We start from the raw sequence: 20,172 nt of genomic DNA, 5'->3' as shown, positions 1-20,172 counted from the left end.
GAAGGTTGCCGGTTCGAGCCCCGGCTTGGACAGTCTCAGTTGTTGTGTCCTTCACCCGTTGCCTACTGGTGGTGGTCAGAGGGCCCAGTTGCGCCAGTGTCCGGCAGCCTTGCCTCTGTCAGTGTGCCCCAGGGTGGCTGTGGCTACAATGTAGCTTGCCGTCACCAGTGTGAGTGGGTGGATGACTGGTTGTGTAAAGCACTTTGGGGTCCTTAGGGACTAGTAAAGGCTTTACTAGTCAGGCCGCTTAACTTACTGAGTGTTAATAATGTCTTACCGTTTGCAAAGTAAAGGAGGGGAGGAGGAGTAGGCTGTGGACCAAACCATGAGGCAGAGCCCACTTTAAAAAAATGAATTTGTTTGAACAGTTTGAATAATTAACCAATAGTATTCAGCTCATTCAGTGTTATTGTATACATTTACAACCATTCACTGAGGAGAACAATCATTTTTTTTGATGGGGAACCTTTTGATCTCACCCATAATTTCCACTTGCCTCCACTCACATGTCAACACATTTTTGCCTGGAGGCTGCTCCCTTCTGTACCTGGTTTGTTCGGTGTAACCATTTCTGTTTTCATTTTGTATTTTTGCAGTCTAGCTGAGCATTTCTTGGACATAAAAACTCAAATTCAAACTGCTTAAATAGCTCTGTTATGACCAAGAACTCTGGGGACTGAGTTGGCTTCCCACAGGGGCAGTGTCTGTCTTCTTGTCTTGTAAATAGTGAGTTATTTAACCCACATTGACTGTTGTGGCTCAGTGTGTGGTGTGGGTTTTGTGTGGGTAGAGGTGATGTGTTAAATGGGATTCAGTCCAGAACATTGAAGCAGCCCCCTTAAAGCTCCCCAGACTGAAAAAAACCTTTTAATTAAAACCTGCTGTGACACCTCTGCTCTATGTTCTACATATGGACTGTCCTCAGTTTTCCTTTATTTTTAATGACATGTTTTGGATGGACCAGTGTTCTTTTGTTAAAATGTAGAGATTTCTTCTGTCCTTTAGATGATTATTCACAGCTGCTCTATGACAGAGGGGGTTCTAGGATTCCAGTCAAAGAAAATAAACCACCAGCTCTCCTATAAAAACCACTGGATGTGATTGTTGCAGTGTGTTTGGCATCCTCATCTAATTCCTCTCCTGTCAAGCTTCTGGAGAGCAGGAGTCATCTTTTAATTCAGTGTTGGGAGCATTCTTATTCACCCAGGCATCGCCCATAAAACCCTCACACAGCCTTGACAGTCCTGTGGTCTTGTAGAGACACAACACTGAACTTCACCTGATCTAAATACATTCTCTGTTTTCTTCTCTCCACACTGTCTGGGCATGACAGATAATCTTTACCAAGTCATAAGCAATTTAACTTGTTTTCAATGTAAGGCTATGTAAATAGTTAGTTAAACTGAGTGTCATTGATAATATGGCTGCCATTTTACTTCCTAACCCAGTGATAGAGTAAGCAGGTTAATATCACTCAACTAACTAAACAAATCCTTACTTACAATATAATTAGAGGACTTAGTGAATATGAATAGGTTATGTATTTCAAAGTATGGATAAACCATAAAAGATTGTATAATAAGTACAAATAAGTTTGTTGTATAATGCAAAAGTAGTTCTAAGTAAAAGAATAAAACTAAATAGTTACATAAATGTGGCAATATTTTTATAAGTTTAAATACATATAATAACAATTAGCTATCTGGAATAAATATCCATGTAAGTAAATATAGTTATAAAGTTATAAGTATTTAATAAAAGAGCTAAAGAGTCATAATATGTTGTGTATATTGCTGAAAAAGCTGAAGATAATGGACAAACGTTAAAACATATAATTATATACTATGATATACTATGAATAAAGTAGCTGAGACCAAACTGAGCTAAACACTGACAGTGTGACTGGATGAAAAACATCCTCTACATGAAAATAAAACATCAGAATAAGAGTTGTGTTTATGATGAATCAGTCTGACAGGCCTGTGGAGATGTCAGCTACTGTCCTGAAGTCTGCTGCAGCTGTTTGAATGTCTGTTCAGCAGCCCTGTGACACTCATGCTCCCTCTCACATCGTCATGAAGTCTCACAGTCTAATGTCTTCCTTGTTCAGGCAGCTTGTCACCACATGGAGCCACACTGCACAACACACAACCTACTGTAAGTTCAAACTATAGAAAGCTATGATATTTACTAGTTTCTATAATTATAATACAGTTGACTCTAACTAGAAATTATATAAATACTTGTGCCTTATATTAAGGTTGTTTATATTCATCTGTTTATATTGTATGTTTTAAATCATGGAAGAACATTCAGTTCATTCTGTGAATACCTGAGGCAGTAATCCAGAAATCGAGACAAACTCCAGCTCACATTTAGTGCAGTTTCATGTCAGTGTGAATTTTCTGTATGTTATCACTCCTGTGAGAAAGCACACATCGGCAGAATCTGCTGTCTTAAAGCGAAGCCTGTAAAGCATGCTGGTATTTTGTCACCTTGATGAGAAACTAGTGAACTCCAGACATAGACCTTTAAGCGTTTAATAACTTTTAGTTCATCCAATCAGGATACACAGAAGAATTACAGGGTCACAGAAGAGACAACACAAAGATAAAACTGTCAACACCCATTTTTTCTAATGAGGGGAAAGATAATAGAGAGGATGGAAACACCTCGCTGTTTGTTTCACTTTCTTTTCTTTTCTTCTCTTTCTTTTCTTTTCTGTATGATTGAAAATCATCACATGTTTGGAAAGTGAAAACCGGAGGGCCCATATCTTGTAGGCATATAGAAGAATTGGATTGGTGATTGTACTTCCTTGAATGATGTTGCTGTTGAAGAGCGCCCTCCTGTGGTGAAAAGTAGAGTGTACATGCAATTGAAAAGCAGAAAACACAGAAGCCATTTAGTTCATTATTACACTATAACTATTATTGTGTTGATTTGTATGGGAAATTGCAACCCAGTTTTTCCATATTTAATATAGAAACAATTTGCATTGTGCCACAATATGGCACATTAACACAAATACTGTGTCGGGAAAATAATGAATAAATAGCTAAGAAATATGTATTACAGTGAGCTTTATTTATGGTTATCTGTGATTTAAGTGATTAAAATCAGTCCATAGTCAACATCTTAGTTGATGTTATCCGTGGTGGACTGGCTTTATACAGGAATAAATAATGTATGACTTTTAAATTTACCTTTTATTTTGTTCAGTCTATTGGGGAATTTAAAGGGGCGTTTTGACACATAAATGTGTGTTTCTGGCATAATGAGACCTGTAGGCACTGACCCAAACTGAAATCTGGTGACATCCTGACATAGAAATGCTTCGTCACCAAGAAGAAAGGAAGGACTCGTGGACCATTGTACTGCAGAAACGAGTTCCTTACCAGACCAAAAACATTTATTCTAGCGCCTCTGATGGCCTATGTTAGGTATTAACATTGCCATCCACACAACCACAGAAAAAAACGTTGGCCAGCGTCCATTAAATATTTGTGTCCATGGGTCTATAACTTCAGTGGAGGCCTTTCCAGGATTTACAAAGAGCTTGTTGGGGTCCCAGAAATATTTTAGGTTTTCTAATTTTTTTTAGGCAAATACTATCCAGATATTTTTTTTTCAAAGGCTGATCCTAGCTTTACTGGTCATATGCCTCAGAGCGCATGCGTGACGGTTTCACCTTTTGGTGACCTGTTAATGCATCCTGAAAAAACAATCTTGGACACTACAGCCGCGCAACACTAAAACTTAATTGCATCATGTAAGTTTGCTGTTACTGAAACACACAGTGCTCTTATTTACTTTTTTTTGTCAGCTTTCCATATTTAAAGCTTTAAATTTAGAGTAAAAATGTGTAAAAAAAAAAAAAAGTTACCTAGCTATAGTACGACACTTGCTAGCTAAGCAAGCTAATAAACTTGAAAGATTTCCACGTGAAAGTTATTTTTATCCGTTTACATAAATATATTTGTTTATAGCACGAGACATTAAGTTAGTTGGTGTGATGTAAGATACCGAGGTACAGACATGTTACCTGTAACTCCGCTTCTTTGTGTGCACAGGCCAGAAAAGGACAACTCTCCCCAGACTGAAGTCTTCCCTGCTATCAGATTTAAAGCTCTTGACTATGTTTTTGAGGTGAGCTTGTTCATTTTACCCGGAGTATTTCTCTAAAAGCTTGTTGTTCTGATTCTTTGTGTGTGTATTTCAGGCCAGCACCAGTCTGAAAGTCATGATGAACCTGCTGGCTCTGCCAACACCTTACCTGACAGGTGCCAGTGACCTGTATCCACATAGTGGAAAGCTGCTTGAAGACACCTACAGGAAACCGTGGGTCAGAGGTATTAAAAAAACAACAACTTAAGTTTGTAGAGCGGGGATGTAAGTGGACCAGACTAGTGAAAATCTCATTTCTGTTAGTGCAAAGAAGTTTGACTGCATATTTAATCCTAATATAAGAAAAAGATGTGCAACTTCAATAGTACATTTCAGTTTTTATATATGATAAAGAAATGCTGCCATAGTTAATGAAAGAAATCTGTCAGCATGACTCTTTGGGCTTTGTAATAAATCAACGTGTAAAATTACTAAAGTAATTTTGAAAGTACTTAAGCAATCATAAAAAACCAGTAATAGTGTGTTGATGATACAGGTAATCTTCACATGCCTGCCATATGAGTTAATTTGCTTATATTATTATTCCCTTGACAGGACAGGTGATCTCCACTTGCAGACTTAATGTCGGTGGCTCTGTCCTTGATAATCTGAGAGAAAAAAATCCACCAGTAAATTCAACAGAAAGGTTCTCCTGTTTAAAAACACAATCCATTCACTGAATTTTGTATTTGTGGAGAGATATCATAAATACTTGTTACTTTTCAGATTTGATGTGAAAGATGAGGTGGAGGTGATACCCAGCTCTAATCCTGACTCACTTCAGGATTTAGATGAAGATTTGTATGGTTCCCTTTTAAAAGACTCACAGACTGATGGTCCATGTCAGGAATCGTTTTTTAAGCAGACACCTGACGCGATCACGGATAAGAGTGAAGGTGAACCATTTCTGTATACTACAATAAAGTTGTAATTCTAATCTTCTTAAGGAAATCAGTTATGTTTAGTAAAACATGTTTGTGTTCTGTGAAAGACCTCTTCTTGCCAGAAGAGCTCATTCCAGTCGATCACCTGGCAGAGTTTAAGAGACATTTGCCTACACTGAGAGTCAAGTTGTCCAGATTGAGGATGCTTCCTGTAGCTGACCCGCTGCTGAGCTCATCAGGAAATTCCATCTCAGAAGACAACATGTTCAGGTGCATTTTAAAACCTGCAAATGAACAACCTTTGTGTGTTTATGGCCCCACTAACCATCATCTTAAACCTGTTGGATTGTAGCTGTTTCAAGCACTGTGCATCTTATGAAAAACCGGCAGATGTGGACACCACTAATGTTCAGACATGCGTAGACATTCAAGAGGAGTTTGTTAAACAGCCACTCACGAACGGAGAGGTAACTAATCCTTATAAACATGAGACTATTTGCTCAGTTTATTGTTAATAGTTTTTTCTCTGTAGTTGCTGCTGTTGCCTGCTGTAGTGGAGACTCTTCAGCTGAGCACAGAAAAGTTCACAAGGTTTTCAAACATCTACAGTCATGTGAATGTTTCCACTGAGCTGATGGACGAGGAGATTCCAGTCCTAGATGTGCTTCGAAAAGGTGACAAAGACCAAAATCCTTTAAGATGAAATAAAAAATATTTTTTTAAACACTATTAAAAGATAAACTGATATATTTGACTTTTCTTCAGCTTCCCTTTCAAATCCTTCAGTGGATATTTCCAAGTTTGATGTACCAGATGAAGCCAGTGAAGAAACCAAGATGAATGGAGGCCTGATTGAGTCAGATTTTGCAGGTACAGAGAGCTTAGATAAAAACTGTAACTTGTTGGTTATACTTTTCATCCAATAATAGAGAAATATACAGAGGCTACATCAGGCACACCATGTCTCTTCGATTGTTTGAGGTGTCTAATTCTCTTTCAATGTAAGTTTTAGTTTACTGTGTCTTTAAGGATGTGCGGTGCTTCCCACTGAAATGGAGCTGGAGTTGACTCTCAACCCGACTCCCCTGAAAAGTCAAACTGACATCTGTCTGTCCACCTCTGAGCTCAAGAAGGAAGAGATGTCTCCTTGTTGCAGAATGTGAGTAATGTCAGGTTGAGCTGCTAACTAAACAGTTCTGATAGGTTTTTTTTGTTTGTTTGTTTACTTTCACTGATTTCACATTAACTGAACAAACATGATGCACACATAGAGATGTCATCTGTAAGTCATCTGGATTAACATTCTTATAAACTGCTACAGCATGATGAGAAAATATGAGTGATTCCCATTTTATGGTAATTGGAGAAGCTTTTGAAACAATAATGATTTTCATCTAGATCTTTGGTGTCGCCGAGAGCTCAGAAAGAGATGAAGGCGGTGCTTTGGAAGGCAGAGAAGCACCTGAACTTTGTGGTCGGCTTTCTGTTGTCAGGTAATTTTGTAATTAAAGGAAGACTCCACAAATTTTCCACATTAAATACTCAACACTGATTAACAGTGGAAAAGTGCCAAAGCCTCCACTGGCTCTTTAGAAACCACTTTGTTCACTGTGACAGTTTTGCTAAAGTGACTTTGGGGGAATCAGCAGGGGGAACAAAAGCCATTAAGTTTAAATCATATGAGTACACATTTTGTTTTTATTATGCAAAATTTGGGGTGAATCTGCTGCAGCACTTCTGACTAAGAGGACTTTAAAACTCACTGAGGTGCTGCAGTGCTTTGGCATCAATAGTTAAAAGGCTGATGTTTTTGGAGACCACAAGATGTCACTGTGGCCCCAAAACATCTTGGTCTTCAACCACCCATCTACTTAAACATTTCTGATGGGTTTGCAGCTCTAAATGGAGTCTCAAATTGGATGTAGAGACTTAAAACGTAATGTATCACAATCTAGGGACAGGGGTTGACAAAATGTGACTGTTTACCATGCAGAGAAAGTCAATTCAAATGAATGTTGCTATCATGAAAACTCTGGGGTGCATGTTTTTGTGTCATGATTGGACTTAAAGTGAGATTTTTTTTGTTTTGTTTTTTTGTTTCTAATCTATCACATTTACAGACGTACTGAACACAGAAATCTCTGAACTGTGTCACTAAATTGCTGTATTTCCTACAGAGCCTCAAATGTATGAACCAGCTGTTGACTTCCAGCCTCTGTGGGAAGCCTTAAAAGTTATCAAACTAGAGAAAGAAAGTTTCATAAGCGCTGCTGACAAACTGCAGTCCGAGATGGAGACGGAAGTCCCGCAGTTATCTTTGTGCTGCTGCTGCGACTTCACAGAGAGTATGAAGTCTGATCTTCCCTCCATCAGAGAGGAAACTGGAGAAGACTTAAGTAAACTGCCACCTGAACATGTGGAGGGTGAGTGTTTTTGGTTTTTAGATGTGCATGAGTCCATGTGTAGCTGTATTAAACATATGTAGATAATTAATTACTAAGCTATCGGTTTACTGACACTTTTCCGCATCCATTTCTTGGAAGCAGCAGTCTGAGTAGAGATACCCAGACTTCACTCTCCCCAGCCACCTCCTCCATCTCTTTCAAGGACACACCAAAATGTTCCCATCTAGCTGAGAGACGTAATGTCTCCACATGTACTGGGTCTGCTTGGGCATTTGCTGGCTAAACATGCCCGAAATATCTCATCTAGGTGGTATCCTGAAAGGATTCTATGCCAGAACCTCCTCTGCTTGCTCCTTTTGATGCAGAGCAGTAATCAGTCTCAGGTGGGGCTCAGACCCCTTTAGGAATTATCCACTCTGTGGTGGTTGGTGGTTTGCATGATAGTTTTTGTCCATCACTGTTTTTTGGCAGCTCACCCGGAGCTGGTTTAAATGCCGAAATGCCAGTCAAAACCAGGTTAATTGTTTCAGGTGTTTTGGGTTTTTTTTTAGTTGAAGTGCAAAAATTATTTATATTAAGTATCATCAGATCTCATCTATTTTCCTTCTATTCTGGTTTCAGTCGACTCCTTTCTATTGAGCACCACAGCTGAAACTCTTCTCCAAAAGAAACCCACTGATGATTCATCTCTGAATGCCTCCCAGATGCCTGCGTTCAACACAGTGAATAAAGATGTCAAACCAGCTCCTGTCACCACCAAATATGATATTGGTGGCAAGAAGTTTTCAGAAGTTGCAAGCTGGTCTTCAGCTCATGAAAAAGGCATCAGCAGACAAGGACATGACTGTCAGATGGAGCTGAGTGCAAAGATTTCTGAGGAGGCTGTCGCCTCCACACTGAATACTAGAGATGATGACAGAGGTTTGCTGTTGGCAAGAAATCCACCAGAGCTGGACCTTGACCCCCTGGCCACCTTCATGATGCTTAGGTCTCAGCAGATCGCTCCTGTTTCTGCATCACCTCAGAGCTCAGGCAGCACTGCAGGTACACTATGCTTACTATCTGTTCTTGCATAGTCTGAAGGTGATTTATGCTTTTGCAGCTTTATTTTCAAACATTGTTCTCTGAACTTAAGACCAGAATGTTTGTATCTATTATGTGAAAAATGTAAAGGAAGTATTATAGTCAAAGTCTCCACAGGAAAACCGTGTGTAGCCACAGATCCCTACACTTCCCACAAAAGAAAACAAAACGCATCAATGCACTGTAAAGCTCTTAGATTCTTCATGTTAGATTCCTCAGTAATCATCATAATTTCTTCAGCTAATCTTTTAATCCCGATAAGTTTATAAACTTCTGCTCATCCAACTCACATAAAGAGGGCATTGTTTCTAAGAAGGCTCTAAAGCTCTCAGGTAAGCTGATTTTTTTTTTAATAGTTAAAAACCCTAACAGATCCAATAAATTTACCCTTGACCTGAACTTTCTTGCTATGACTCCAGATGTACGCCTGTAAAAACTAATGTAGCCTAATAAAAACATGTTTTACCTAAGCTCATCCTTTTATTTATCAGCACATGAGGTGAACCACCAAGCACTATTATCAGAGCTGCAGCCTTCTCCAGTGCAGAGTCAAACACTGGACGTGAGGCCAGGAAATTCAAACAGAGAGGAAGAACCTGCTAATCAGTGGATGGGTCAACTCAGTGGAAAATCACAGCAAAGACGGGACAGCAAAGTAGTTAAGATCAAACCTACAGGTGCGACACAAGTTATCAGAGTGAAGTAAAGTTACAAATATCCACACCTTACGTTCACATTTGAGTTTCAGTCAAGTAATTCCACACTTTTACAAATGTATCATTAGCAGCAATTTAATGGAGACCTGAAAGCCAGGCGCCTCCATAATTTTTTCATAGGGGTGGCCCTATTGGGGCTACTAAAAATATTGGGGTCACAGACCAAAAACAGAATTTCCAATATAGGTTACTTGAAAAATATGACAAAAAGAGACAGGTCTTGACAGGAGGGACCACATGGGGGGCCAGCAAAGTTTGGGAGTCAGGCTGCTTGACTGCATTTCTCATTGACCAGACTGTAGTAGGGTCTGTTTGGAAAGCATGGTGGTTCAGATGGTGTTTTAAATTAGTGTTTTAAACCCTGTGCAGACAGCCAGCAGCGAGCCTACTGTGAGCTGCTGGCCTTCGCTCAGCCTTGTCTGAGCTCTGCCAGACAGCTGGGGCTCAACTTCCCAGGGTGTGGAGACTTCAGCAGCCTGGCACCAGACCAAACTCACTTCCTTCTCAAACAACAGGAGAGGGCACTCTGCAGGGCCCCTGCACAGACTGCAGAACTGATCAAAGGTAGGAAATGCCATGTTAATGTTTTAATTTGCATGTTGTTGTATTAATGTATTAAACCTAGATTTGACAGAAGTAAATTATCTACTCCCTCTCCCACTGTGTTGCAGATCAGGAAGCGCTTTTCAACCTTGCAGCTCTGATTCATGTGCTGGTGACATTTAAGGAGCTGCTGCTGAAGTGCGACCTCAGTACGGGTTTGGGTGAGATGAACTACTGTCACACAAGCACCCAACCTTTAAAGTTTATTAAGTTAGTTCAAAATGCTGCAGTTGTAAAGGTGGGAAAAATCTAATTGTAATAAATTAAAAGTTCAAACAGTTAACTGAAAGTAAATTTTATAATTGTGCTATTTTTATTATAACGTAGTATGATATTGTTTTTACTTTCATATAAGTAACGACTTTGTCGAGCCAGTAGGAGAGAACCTGGGTAAGATACAGAAATATCCCCTGTAAATATTCTAAAACAGTACGATAGAAATTATGCAATCATGTGGGATCCCATCACTCAAAACTGGAAGCTGGAATTTCCAAAATCTTAACTTTAGTTTCAGTGTCTACACTGAGGTTTTAACCAAACAGATGCCATGTTGTGAGATTTTTAACCTGGTGTTCTTGGACAACAGAGTACCTGACAAAGGCAGCTAAGGGATGTGCAGAGCAGAGTCTGCAGCAGCTGCTGAAGAGGCTGCACATCATCCTCTACCTCACTCAGAAAAACCAGGAGTCCAGCCTCAAACTGCAGGAGCTCCAGCACCTGGTGGCTGAGTGGCTGAACAGCAGTAAAGGACAGAACAGCACAGATAAAGTCAGTATTGTGTAATCAATCATATACTTCTATAAGCTAAATATGATATTCGTTAAAGTCATAAATCCTTATGTGAAAAACACTTGATAAGAGTTGCTTATTTACCTTTGTGCAGATTCTTGTTATCGTATCAGTTCACTGTGATAGCAGCAGATCAACAATAATCAACAGCTTGAACCAGGTGACAGGTAAGCAGCTCACTGATCATTTCAGTCATTTCAGTCAAAGGTTATTAAACTAAAAAATATTCAAAGAAAAATTAAATGCTGCAAAACATGCAGAAATAAGACAAACAGGTGACTGTCATTGTGTCATAGAGTTAATTATATTTGTGTTTTTTTGTTGTTGTTTGAGGCGCAACTGCAGTTTGTCCAGAGCAGGACAAGATAAAGCTCAATGGTGCAAGCGTAGTCAGCAGGTAAAAGTGTATCATAGTTCATTCATCTAGGCCTGTGTGATACATTGGTATATAGAGATATGAAGTCATATATAATTACATGATATTGTAGAGACACAATAAAGCTGTGCTTGAGGTCCCATCCCCTGCTTTCCAAGTTATTTTTTTTAATTAACATACATTCTTTATTTTATTTTATTGTTTCTGAAAGATTTGAAAAGCGTATTTTCAGTTTCAAATGGTAAATAATATCTATTTTATTATTTTATATTTTGGCAATAGCAAAATGTATACATCTCATAGCTATATTTTCAGATTAGGAGCCATTCATCACACTGTCTTGAGTATAAGTAAACACATTGTTGTCACACCTCTATCCTTTTTACAGCATGCATGATAGTGTGTGCGTGGTGGTGTATGAACAGGATATTGGCCCCGACTTCCCTTGGACCTGTTTCTCTCTAGTCGTGGAGTACGACCATCCGGGCCAGTCTCCATGGTCTGCAATCTGTAGGGAGAGGAGCATCAGCCACCTAACGTTCAACACCACCGTCTCTGATGCAGGTCAGCTGCCACCAAATTCCACGTATTCATATTATTGTTGATATGTTCGCTTAAATGCTTTTAAATGTGCTTGTTTCCCTAAAGAGAATATCTTGTGGTGCCTGAAGGACAACGTGCCGTATGTGTTGTTTGTGACGGAGGGACTTATTAACTATCCGCTGCTACTGCAAATGCTTGAGTCAGAGTGAGTTTTCCTCCTCATCCAGACAAGTAAAAACAACTGTGTTCAAGTATCGAGTATTATGACCAGCCTTTACATCAGAATAATTTTTAAATGTTTTACATCTGAGTAGCTGAGATGAAAAAATAGTAAAAATAACTAACATCAGGTTACATATCACATAATCTAATATAAGAAGTTTTAATTTAAAGTTAAACAGAAAACTACAGCCAGATTTTAATAACAGTTAATGCAGAGTAGTATGTAAGCGCATGAATGAAAAAGGAACAGTGCATCATGGCAAAGCCCCATCAGCCTAAATCCATTGTAGGGTAATTAACCCTTTAAGACCTACCATAGAACCAAGTCCGCCAGAGCTTATCTTTATATTTTTACACGCAGTAGTGCCATTTTTGAGAGCATTTCAAGTTGCTATACATCAATACAACCGTTATAGCCCAAATTGTAATAATATGTATGCATTAAGTCCATAGTAACTACATAAATTGCAAAAAAATGCAATAAACTACAAAAAATTGAAAATTGTTTTTGGTTTTTTACATATATTTCTAGTTAAAGAAATTTAAGAGGTTTATCCCTCACAACTGTAAATACAAAAAAGTTGCACAAAATAGTTTCCAACAACAGGAAATTAAATTCATAGTCATAGTCAATTTTTATATACTGCAGGAAAAATGAAAATAAATATTATAATCCAAATTTTTGCAAAGCTATATGTGGAAGGAAACCATGACCCAGGGCAAGCTGATGGCATAAGATGTAAGTACAACTCCTCTGGTTTCATATGCAAAAAAAATTATTGCGGTAGCTTACGTGGTTCCGGTTCTACAGGGATTTAAAAATAGTTAAGCAAAACGGAACGTGCCTGCTCCAACCGGTTTTAAAGGGTTAAAGGAGGACTCAGAGTCACCTGATCAAGCCTATAACTATATGCTTTAAGCCTAATCTTGAAAGTAGGAGCTGGCCCCACGGAAAAATGAAGACTCTGCCTCCAATTGTACTTTTAAATATCCTTGTAAGCCTTGTAAGTAAGCCTGCAGTCTGAGTGCTGTTGTAGTCATCACAGAGTTTACTCATATCATGGATGGAGGAAACTTATTTTCTAGTTCTGCTGTATCACTTTTGACATTTTAACAGATAATTATAACTCTGACAGCTAAAAATCAATCAATCAATATGCTGCCTCTGCCTTGGACTTTCCTGACCTTCAGACAGCATTTTTTTTAGCATTTTTACCTGACCTCCCAGTCCTGACGAGAGCACTGTTTGATCATTTGGTGAAACATGTCTGTCACAGGTTTAATGTGATGGTGCTGGAGAGGAGCCACTGTCCCTCCCTGAAGAGGCTCGGAGGGATCCACAATTACACTCTCATCACAGTGGATGAAAGCACCGCCATCGTAATTCAGGTATCAGGAAACACATAAACACTTCATCTTTGTGAGGAAACTTCACGTAATACGGTGGTAGCTGTAAATTTTAAAGCACATCTAATAACAGTAGACTCCACAAATGTGGGAAAGGAAACATTTTTCTTTACACATCTCAGGCTCTTCATGGTTTGTAAATGTCTGTGATAAAATAAAAATCCGATGTCTGACAGTGTTTTTAAGGGAACTGGTAACATGTGTTTCACTTAGGTATGGAAGCTTTTTTCTAATGCTGAGAAAAAATGTACATGGAATTTAAACTGGTAAGTTATTGTGATGAAATTTTTGAGATACTTAACTCAAAATTTTGAGTTTTTAAGTTGAAATTTCAACATGCATAACTCAAATTTTTGACTTACAGACAAAATCAGTGATAAAAGTGTGCTTCCATACTTAGTTTTATGGTTTCAGCTTTTTAAACATCTTGGTTTTAGCCAATTTGTTTTAGATCCCACTCTCACCACTTGACGACCATCTTGATACACTTCTGGGCAGTTATTTTGAAGCATTATGTAACTTTCATTTCAGTCCAATCAGTCCTCATAAAGACAATATACACAGTTAGACTTGTTATGGGGGCGGATTTCCTCTGCGTTTAGTCCCAATGCTCTAATGAGTCTCTTAAGTGAAAATGCTGACCAATAAACTCTGCAACTACTTAAAGAAAAACACACACTTTTTTGCTGTGTGTGTGTGTGTGTGTGTGTGTGTGTGTGTGTGTGTAGGAGCAGGATGAACTATGTCAAGAGCGAGCCAGTGAGGGAGTGGTGATGAGGCTGACTGCTCTCTCTCTTCAGTACAGCTGCTGCTGGCTCATCCTTCATTGTCCAGAAGGTCAGGGAGGAAGGTGGGTGTCCACATATACTTAACCCTACACCCTCACTTGGAGAGTGTATTTAACTTTGAACCAAGTATTGACCCTAAAACCTGATGATTTTGTCTTCCAAAAGGGTCCTTATTTATCTCCCCTAAACAGTAGTAGTATATGAGAAGGCTTGATTTTGTGTGTGTGCAGATTTTCCAGTGAGGCCTTCAGCAACTTGGTGCTAGTCTATTCATCTCTGGTGCTATTGAGAATGAAGTCTGAGGATTTGGATGTGAAGGTAGAACATAAGTGGTGCCCCTCTCTGTAACAGATCATTATTATGATTATCATCTTCATTCAAGTCAAATTAATATCCTTTCAGGATATTGAAGACATTTCACCAATATTTTAAACAAAAAGACCAAAAGTAATAAAAAAGAATAAACAACAGTAGGATACAGGCATTTCTGTACATCGTCTTGCAGGTGCTGTTAGTGTCAGATGTATTGGAAATGGCAAAGTCCATCAGTCAGATCTGCTTCCACAGCCTGATGTCCAGTGACAGAGACCCTGTCAGCTTCTTGAACAGAGACTGGCTGACTGTGATGCCCTCACAGGTGAAACTCATATCCCCAAATCAAAGCTATTCATACAGAAAGGTCTAGAATAAATTGCACTGTTTTCAGTGATGAATTAAAGCAGTGTTTTGACTCTATTCTTAAGAGCATGTGGATACATTTTTTTCTATGGTTAATTATAAGCTGGTCCAGTTGTAATCAAGAGGGATAACTGGACAGCATACAGTTAGAAAATACAGGTTCTGTGTAGATTTGTTTTTGTATTTCTGTAGTCACATTGCAGAAAACAGTGGTTGGAGACCAAGATATTTTATTATTAACTGTGATAATTAATACTGATAAATCAGGGAAAAATGCCATCTACATAGACAGAAATTCACAGTAAACAGAATTTTTTTTCATTAACTACTTATACTGAGAGACCAGTCAGGACCTCATAGGTTTGAAACAGAAATTATTCCATAAATGGTTGTGAAGTTTCAAAGAGACAAAAACTAAATGCACCTTTTACAACTGTCTTATGTCTGCTGTGTGATTTTATTTTTTTTATTTTTTTATGAATCAAAATCTATTACATGTCTTGTCATTGATTGCATTTCTTTTTTTTCCCATTTGCTTCCTCCAGGAAGAAGAATGTTTGTCACAGTTCCCTTGCATTAACCCCCTGGTTGGACAGCTGATGCTGAGCAGAGTGCCATCCTTTGAGTGGCTCCTGGGGGCCTCATTGTGTCAGCTGAAGGAGCTGCTTCCTGAGGTGCCACATAAAGTGCTAAAGGTGATCATGTGCTGTAAATATGTTTGTATTTGGAACACTTGTTTTACAAAAGCTTATTACTTTACACAGAAGTACAAATTACAAATAAAAATAAACAGAGTTCCGGGCGCCGGTTTAGCTCAATGCGTTGAGCAGGTGACCATATGCCATACGGCTAAGAGCAGCCAGCCCGGGTTTGAGTCCGACCCGTGGCCCTTTGCCGCATGTCTTCCCCTCTCTCTGCCCCCGCTTTCCTGTCCTTTCTTCACTGTGTCTATCAAATAAAGCTGAAAAAGTCCCCAAAATATTTAGAAAATAAATACATTAAAAAACCGAGTTGTTAAGAAATTAAATTTGATTTTTTCCCTCCTTCTCTTCCGAGTTTAGCTCTTCAGTGACACGACCTCCCTGTATCCACTGGCAGCAGATCCAAAAGACCGTCAAACTTTGACCACTGAGACAAACCAACAAAGCAGCCCACAGACTCACACTGGGGATTATGAATGCATGAAGTCCCCCCATCCAGACCTTCTCTGTAGCAACCAGAACACCAGCTTCCTGTTCGAGAGTCCACAGGAGAGCTTCTACCCAATATTCGAGGATGGCAACTCAGATTTAAAACTTGACCTGAGTGATACTTTTGGCAGTTCAGATGTTTGTTTCCAGGGAAGCTGGAACATCAATGATCCATGGAGAGAGGATGGGAAGATCTCTGGCTGGAGGAGCATAGCTGGAGCAGTGGGGAGGGTTGTTGAAAGATCAGTCAATGAGTGGACACGCAAGACTCCGCTAAACGATTACACCACTTCTTCACACCCTGCTGACAGCCCACTCAAACTGGACTCTACCTTCAGTTACAGTACCAACCTGCAGCAGCCAGCCAGCCCCCAAACGTCCACATACCCTACACTCTACAAGGACTTTAATCCTCCCAGTCAGCACATCACCTACAGTCTTAGCACACCTACAGGTATCCTGTGGGGTCATGATCACGTTGGGGGAGGGATGACATCACTTTCAGCCAACTATGGCTCCAGATGCTGGGCAGGACAGGAGAGGAAGAGGAACAGAGAGGCTGCAGGCTTGATTGGATCAGGTGAAAAATAGAAATAGAAGCTGTTCAGGTCTTTAGCACAATACTAGCTGTTGACACAACCTTTGATTCTATACTTACGTTGCCATGGTTCCCTGTAGTTTTTGTGGAAGATGTCTGTGTCTGTAAATACTCATCAAAATCTCTCTGAGCAGCAGTAAAACTGAAAAGTGCAACACAAGCTGCAAATGGAGACCATTTGCCTTCAGAGTAAAAGTTGTTTCAAAAAGGTGGAGCTTTTACTTTGAAAGTGAATGTAGTTTGTATAGTTGACCATTCACAAGTTTACAATGGCAGGAAAATGCAACAAAGTATAAAGTACATTGTGCATTCTACACCATGGTCCTCAAACTTGCACAGAGAACAAACAACTTTTATTGTCTGGCATACTAACCTGAATTTTATGCTGGTGATGTGAGCTGAGTCACTTTTACTTCAAGAGTCAATAGTTTCCAAGCCTGAAGACAGCACATCAGGTGAGGAGCAAGACGAGGAGCATGCTCAGAATCTTTTTTTTTTTAACCTTTTTTGTTGTTGTTGCTTTACAACTAAAGCAACAACAAAAAAAGTCCACTATATACAGAAAAACAAGACCCCTCTAAATCATGACAAACTATGGCAACGTTCATAATGCCGTGCTACTCCCGGTGAGACTGTCAGCGTGGAGTTCTGCTGTGACATCCCCAAGTCTCTGAGAATAAACATTCAGCAATTTTAACTTTCTCGATTTTCCTCCCAGGTCCTTTATCTACATCTTATAATTAAAAATTTAGTTGACTAGTCACACGAGAACCAGCAAACAAGTATAAGTGCGCATAACAGGAGTTGTGTTGGGTGATCTAATTTATAGATCCCATGTTCAGAGCTGCACGAGAAAATGATCCTGAACAGAGTTTGTGGTTGGAAATGCACATTATAGTCTCCGTTTTCTTATTTTGCAGGTAAACGTTTAGGTGCTAACATAGCCCATTTGTTCTTACTTTATTTTTTTTGTTGTTGTTTTTTTTACATTTGCAGTGTTGTCACCATCGAAGAAGGGAAGGCTGAACTATGAGAGGGTGCCCGGCAGAGGTGATGGACAGACGAGGCTTAGATTGTTTTAGAAAAGAATGGGAGAAGGAATAAAAAATATTAAAATGCATTAAAACATTAAAAGTTCAGTCATGGCATAGTTTGCGGTGGGGGGGTTTTCTTCTCAGATTACATTTTTAGTTTTTCACCTAAAAGTCTACATTTTAAATGTTTATAAGCAATTGTGATTTTCTGAATTCCTTTTTTGTCACCGAAAATACTGTTAATGTTTAAAAAAGGAGGAACAGTTAATTTTATTAAAGTTCAAAGCAATATCATATGATTTTTGTATTATTTCAATCTAAACTATTGTTTATTGTATAAATTTGTTTTGCACTTTTTCATGTTATAGTATTACCTATTTTAAGCTGTTTTACAGGACACGCTGCTCCTTTTCTATTTATAATTATCTATTTGTAATTTATCAAAATTCAAAATTTGTTTGATGATTTTTTTGTAAGTGTCCCTGAAGTTTCCCAGGCTGGTATAGAAACAGACAATGATTAGTACTAATAACATGGTAGCATTTTAAATTGATTAACGCCTTAAATCTGCTTACAACTACATTATAATGTGTTATAAATGATTATATGTTTAAATACTGCTAAGTAACAAGGAGAAGGTGTTGGCAGGTTCTTCTTACAAAACAAGATTAAGCATAATTATAATTATCTGCACATGTTTGCTGTGCCCCCTCCCCATACTGAGCATGCTCAATTGAGGAAAAACAAATTGTGATTTATGGCTGGAGGAATGGGATGGAGGGTGTTTCCCAGTTAACCTGATAAAGTCTCTTTTTAGCAGCTCCAATGGCAGGGCTTCTTTTTTTATATATATAATTTAGTGAAGCAATCCCCTTATCGTGCTCTCTCAGCATGTGGAGAGAGTGCTTATCTTCACGAGCCAGCAGAGTGAAGCCAGCTCCCTCAGGAATGATCCCCAGACAAAGACGACCCCAGGGACATCGACTCCAAGCCTCCCTGCCTCTGGACAGCCATATCAAGCACTGACTACCACCATCAATAACCCACCACTTTCTTTTTTTTTTTTTTTTAATGTATCCCTCTCCCTACGTGTCCGTCTCCCTGGCTGCTGCCTGCTTAGAAGCAGTGGACAAACAAAGAGAGAAATGGTTTGTTTTTTTAATGGCACAGGAACAAAAGCAGTCAGCAGGGTGGTCAAAGGAGTCCCCCTATGAAGGCGAGGCAAACAGTAGCCTAATGGTGCAGTAATGGTCCCTGACTACACTGGAGCCCTGCACTGAATGGGACAGGAGATATATTGTGGGAAGGAGCAGGCTGTTTAAACCAAAGCATCCTTTAGTCTGGCTCCTATTTTGGCTTCAGCTGTAAAGGTCACACTGTTATCTTTAATCACAGCCTGCAATTAAGAGTCACCTGTGAGTTTTCTGTTTTAAAGAAGAGATGAAGCCCCAGCAGAAGCACCTTTATAGTTGGATAGTGATTACAGATAAGGTCGGGGGGCTTTTGGGCACAAAAAGCAGCACCTCAAAATGCTGAGTAAAATGAAAATGACACAAGCGCCATGAAACAAATCAACAAATAATGATTCGCATGGTAAGAATAAAATTTTCTGAAGTATAAGTAATGTGTTGGTATTTGATAATCCAAATGTAGATTTATCTTGTAGTTTATCACCTGGTTCTAGTTTTAATATATAAGGTTTATTACATTTTCATTATATTCTGGGATTCCTGTTCTAAAAAAAAAAAAAAAAAAAACACAATCTAAAAAGCCGGTGCTGAGTTTTGCACAGGGTTCTTATAACATAATTTTTTAAGGCAAATACATTTGAAAATAAAGTGAATTTAAGATTAGGATTTTTTTTTTTTAATTTAAAAAAAACTGCCTCCGGGAAACAGTTCGTGAAATAATAACTAGTCAGTCAGTGATCATCAAGATAACAATTTAGTCATGTGTCAGTTCAAGTCAAGTCACACTTTGACAAACCTTGAATCATTGACTTAGCAATCCACTGCACACATGGTGTCACAGTTGTGCTAAAATTATAATTGTATAAGATAACATTGTATGAATGTTAGCTTATACTGAACGATCTAAATTGTTTAAACTAATGATGCTGTAGAGGATAACCAAAATGCTACATGAATGTCCATCTGTACAAAATGTGGTTCCAGTCCTTCAGTTTTCAGGGTGTTGTCCCACAAAAATGGACCTTTCCAGGTAGAATGGGTTGCTTTAGTTGATAAAAAATGATAAAGTTTACCACTATATGCCTCCTGATGATTAACAAAAATGTATTTAAGGCTAAGCAAAACTAAGCCCCAATCAACAAGGCTACTTAAAGTTTGCTTTGTTTTACATTTCTGATGAAAACCCCTCACATGGTACCAACTGTCGAAATGAGATGGTGCTCAGGTAAAATTAAAAGGAACAGTGCATCAACTTGCAAGGGACAAACTCCAAAAATAAAACGCTTGATTATGTGGTTTTTGTCAGCTGTTTGAACGACGGCATCAGCAGGACGTATTACGTTATATATACTAGTATACATGTAGTTAAAAATGTTAAGTATCCAAACAGCTCAGACTTAATTTACTGTAATTTCTCCGAACTTTGGCAGTGTTGTAACAGTGTAGGAAGAAGTAATGCAATTTGGTCTACTCCTAAAAAAAGATCCAGTGTTTGGGGT

The 20,172-nt window shown here is 38.8% G+C and overlaps 1 protein-coding gene across 3 annotated transcripts; it reads left to right on the top strand.

Moving 5' to 3' along the window:
* Positions 1-3,508: 3,508 nt before the first annotated feature.
* On the top strand, positions 3,509-18,197 carry shoc1 (shortage in chiasmata 1). Of its 3 annotated transcripts, none has more exons than XM_086315159.1 (28): positions 3,509-3,772; positions 4,074-4,149; positions 4,223-4,352; positions 4,723-4,813; positions 4,894-5,063; positions 5,159-5,321; positions 5,404-5,518; positions 5,584-5,725; positions 5,817-5,921; positions 6,081-6,210; positions 6,450-6,544; positions 7,229-7,474; positions 8,078-8,500; positions 9,031-9,216; positions 9,625-9,819; positions 9,927-10,019; positions 10,445-10,626; positions 10,742-10,814; positions 10,981-11,044; positions 11,412-11,587; positions 11,672-11,771; positions 13,066-13,177; positions 13,930-14,045; positions 14,214-14,301; positions 14,489-14,620; positions 15,207-15,356; positions 15,723-16,431; positions 17,446-18,197. In XM_086315159.1, coding segments are annotated over exons 1-28 (4,350 nt in total). In that variant the 5' UTR covers positions 3,509-3,770; the 3' UTR covers positions 17,532-18,197. The 3 variants fall into 3 exon arrangements, with proteins under 3 accessions (XP_086171285.1, XP_086171284.1, XP_086171287.1); XM_086315158.1 differs by having other exon boundaries at positions 13,924-14,045; positions 17,446-18,196; XM_086315161.1 differs by lacking the exons at positions 3,509-3,772; positions 4,074-4,149; positions 4,223-4,352; ... (1 more) ...; positions 4,894-5,063; positions 5,159-5,321 and having other exon boundaries at positions 5,428-5,518; positions 5,570-5,725; positions 13,924-14,045; positions 17,446-18,196.
* The last annotated feature ends 1,975 nt before the right edge of the window (positions 18,198-20,172 follow it).

This window comes from Aulonocara sp. 'chitande type north' Nkhata Bay, linkage group LG12 (genome assembly GCF_057382095.1).
Source record: "Aulonocara sp. 'chitande type north' Nkhata Bay isolate Kocher_YH1m ecotype deep benthic linkage group LG12, A_spYH_male_GT1.1, whole genome shotgun sequence".
Lineage (NCBI taxonomy): Eukaryota > Metazoa > Chordata > Actinopteri > Cichliformes > Cichlidae > Aulonocara > Aulonocara sp. 'chitande type north' Nkhata Bay.
The sequence above is the reverse complement of the archived record's forward strand: the minus strand, read 5'-3'. Positions and strand labels throughout refer to the sequence as shown.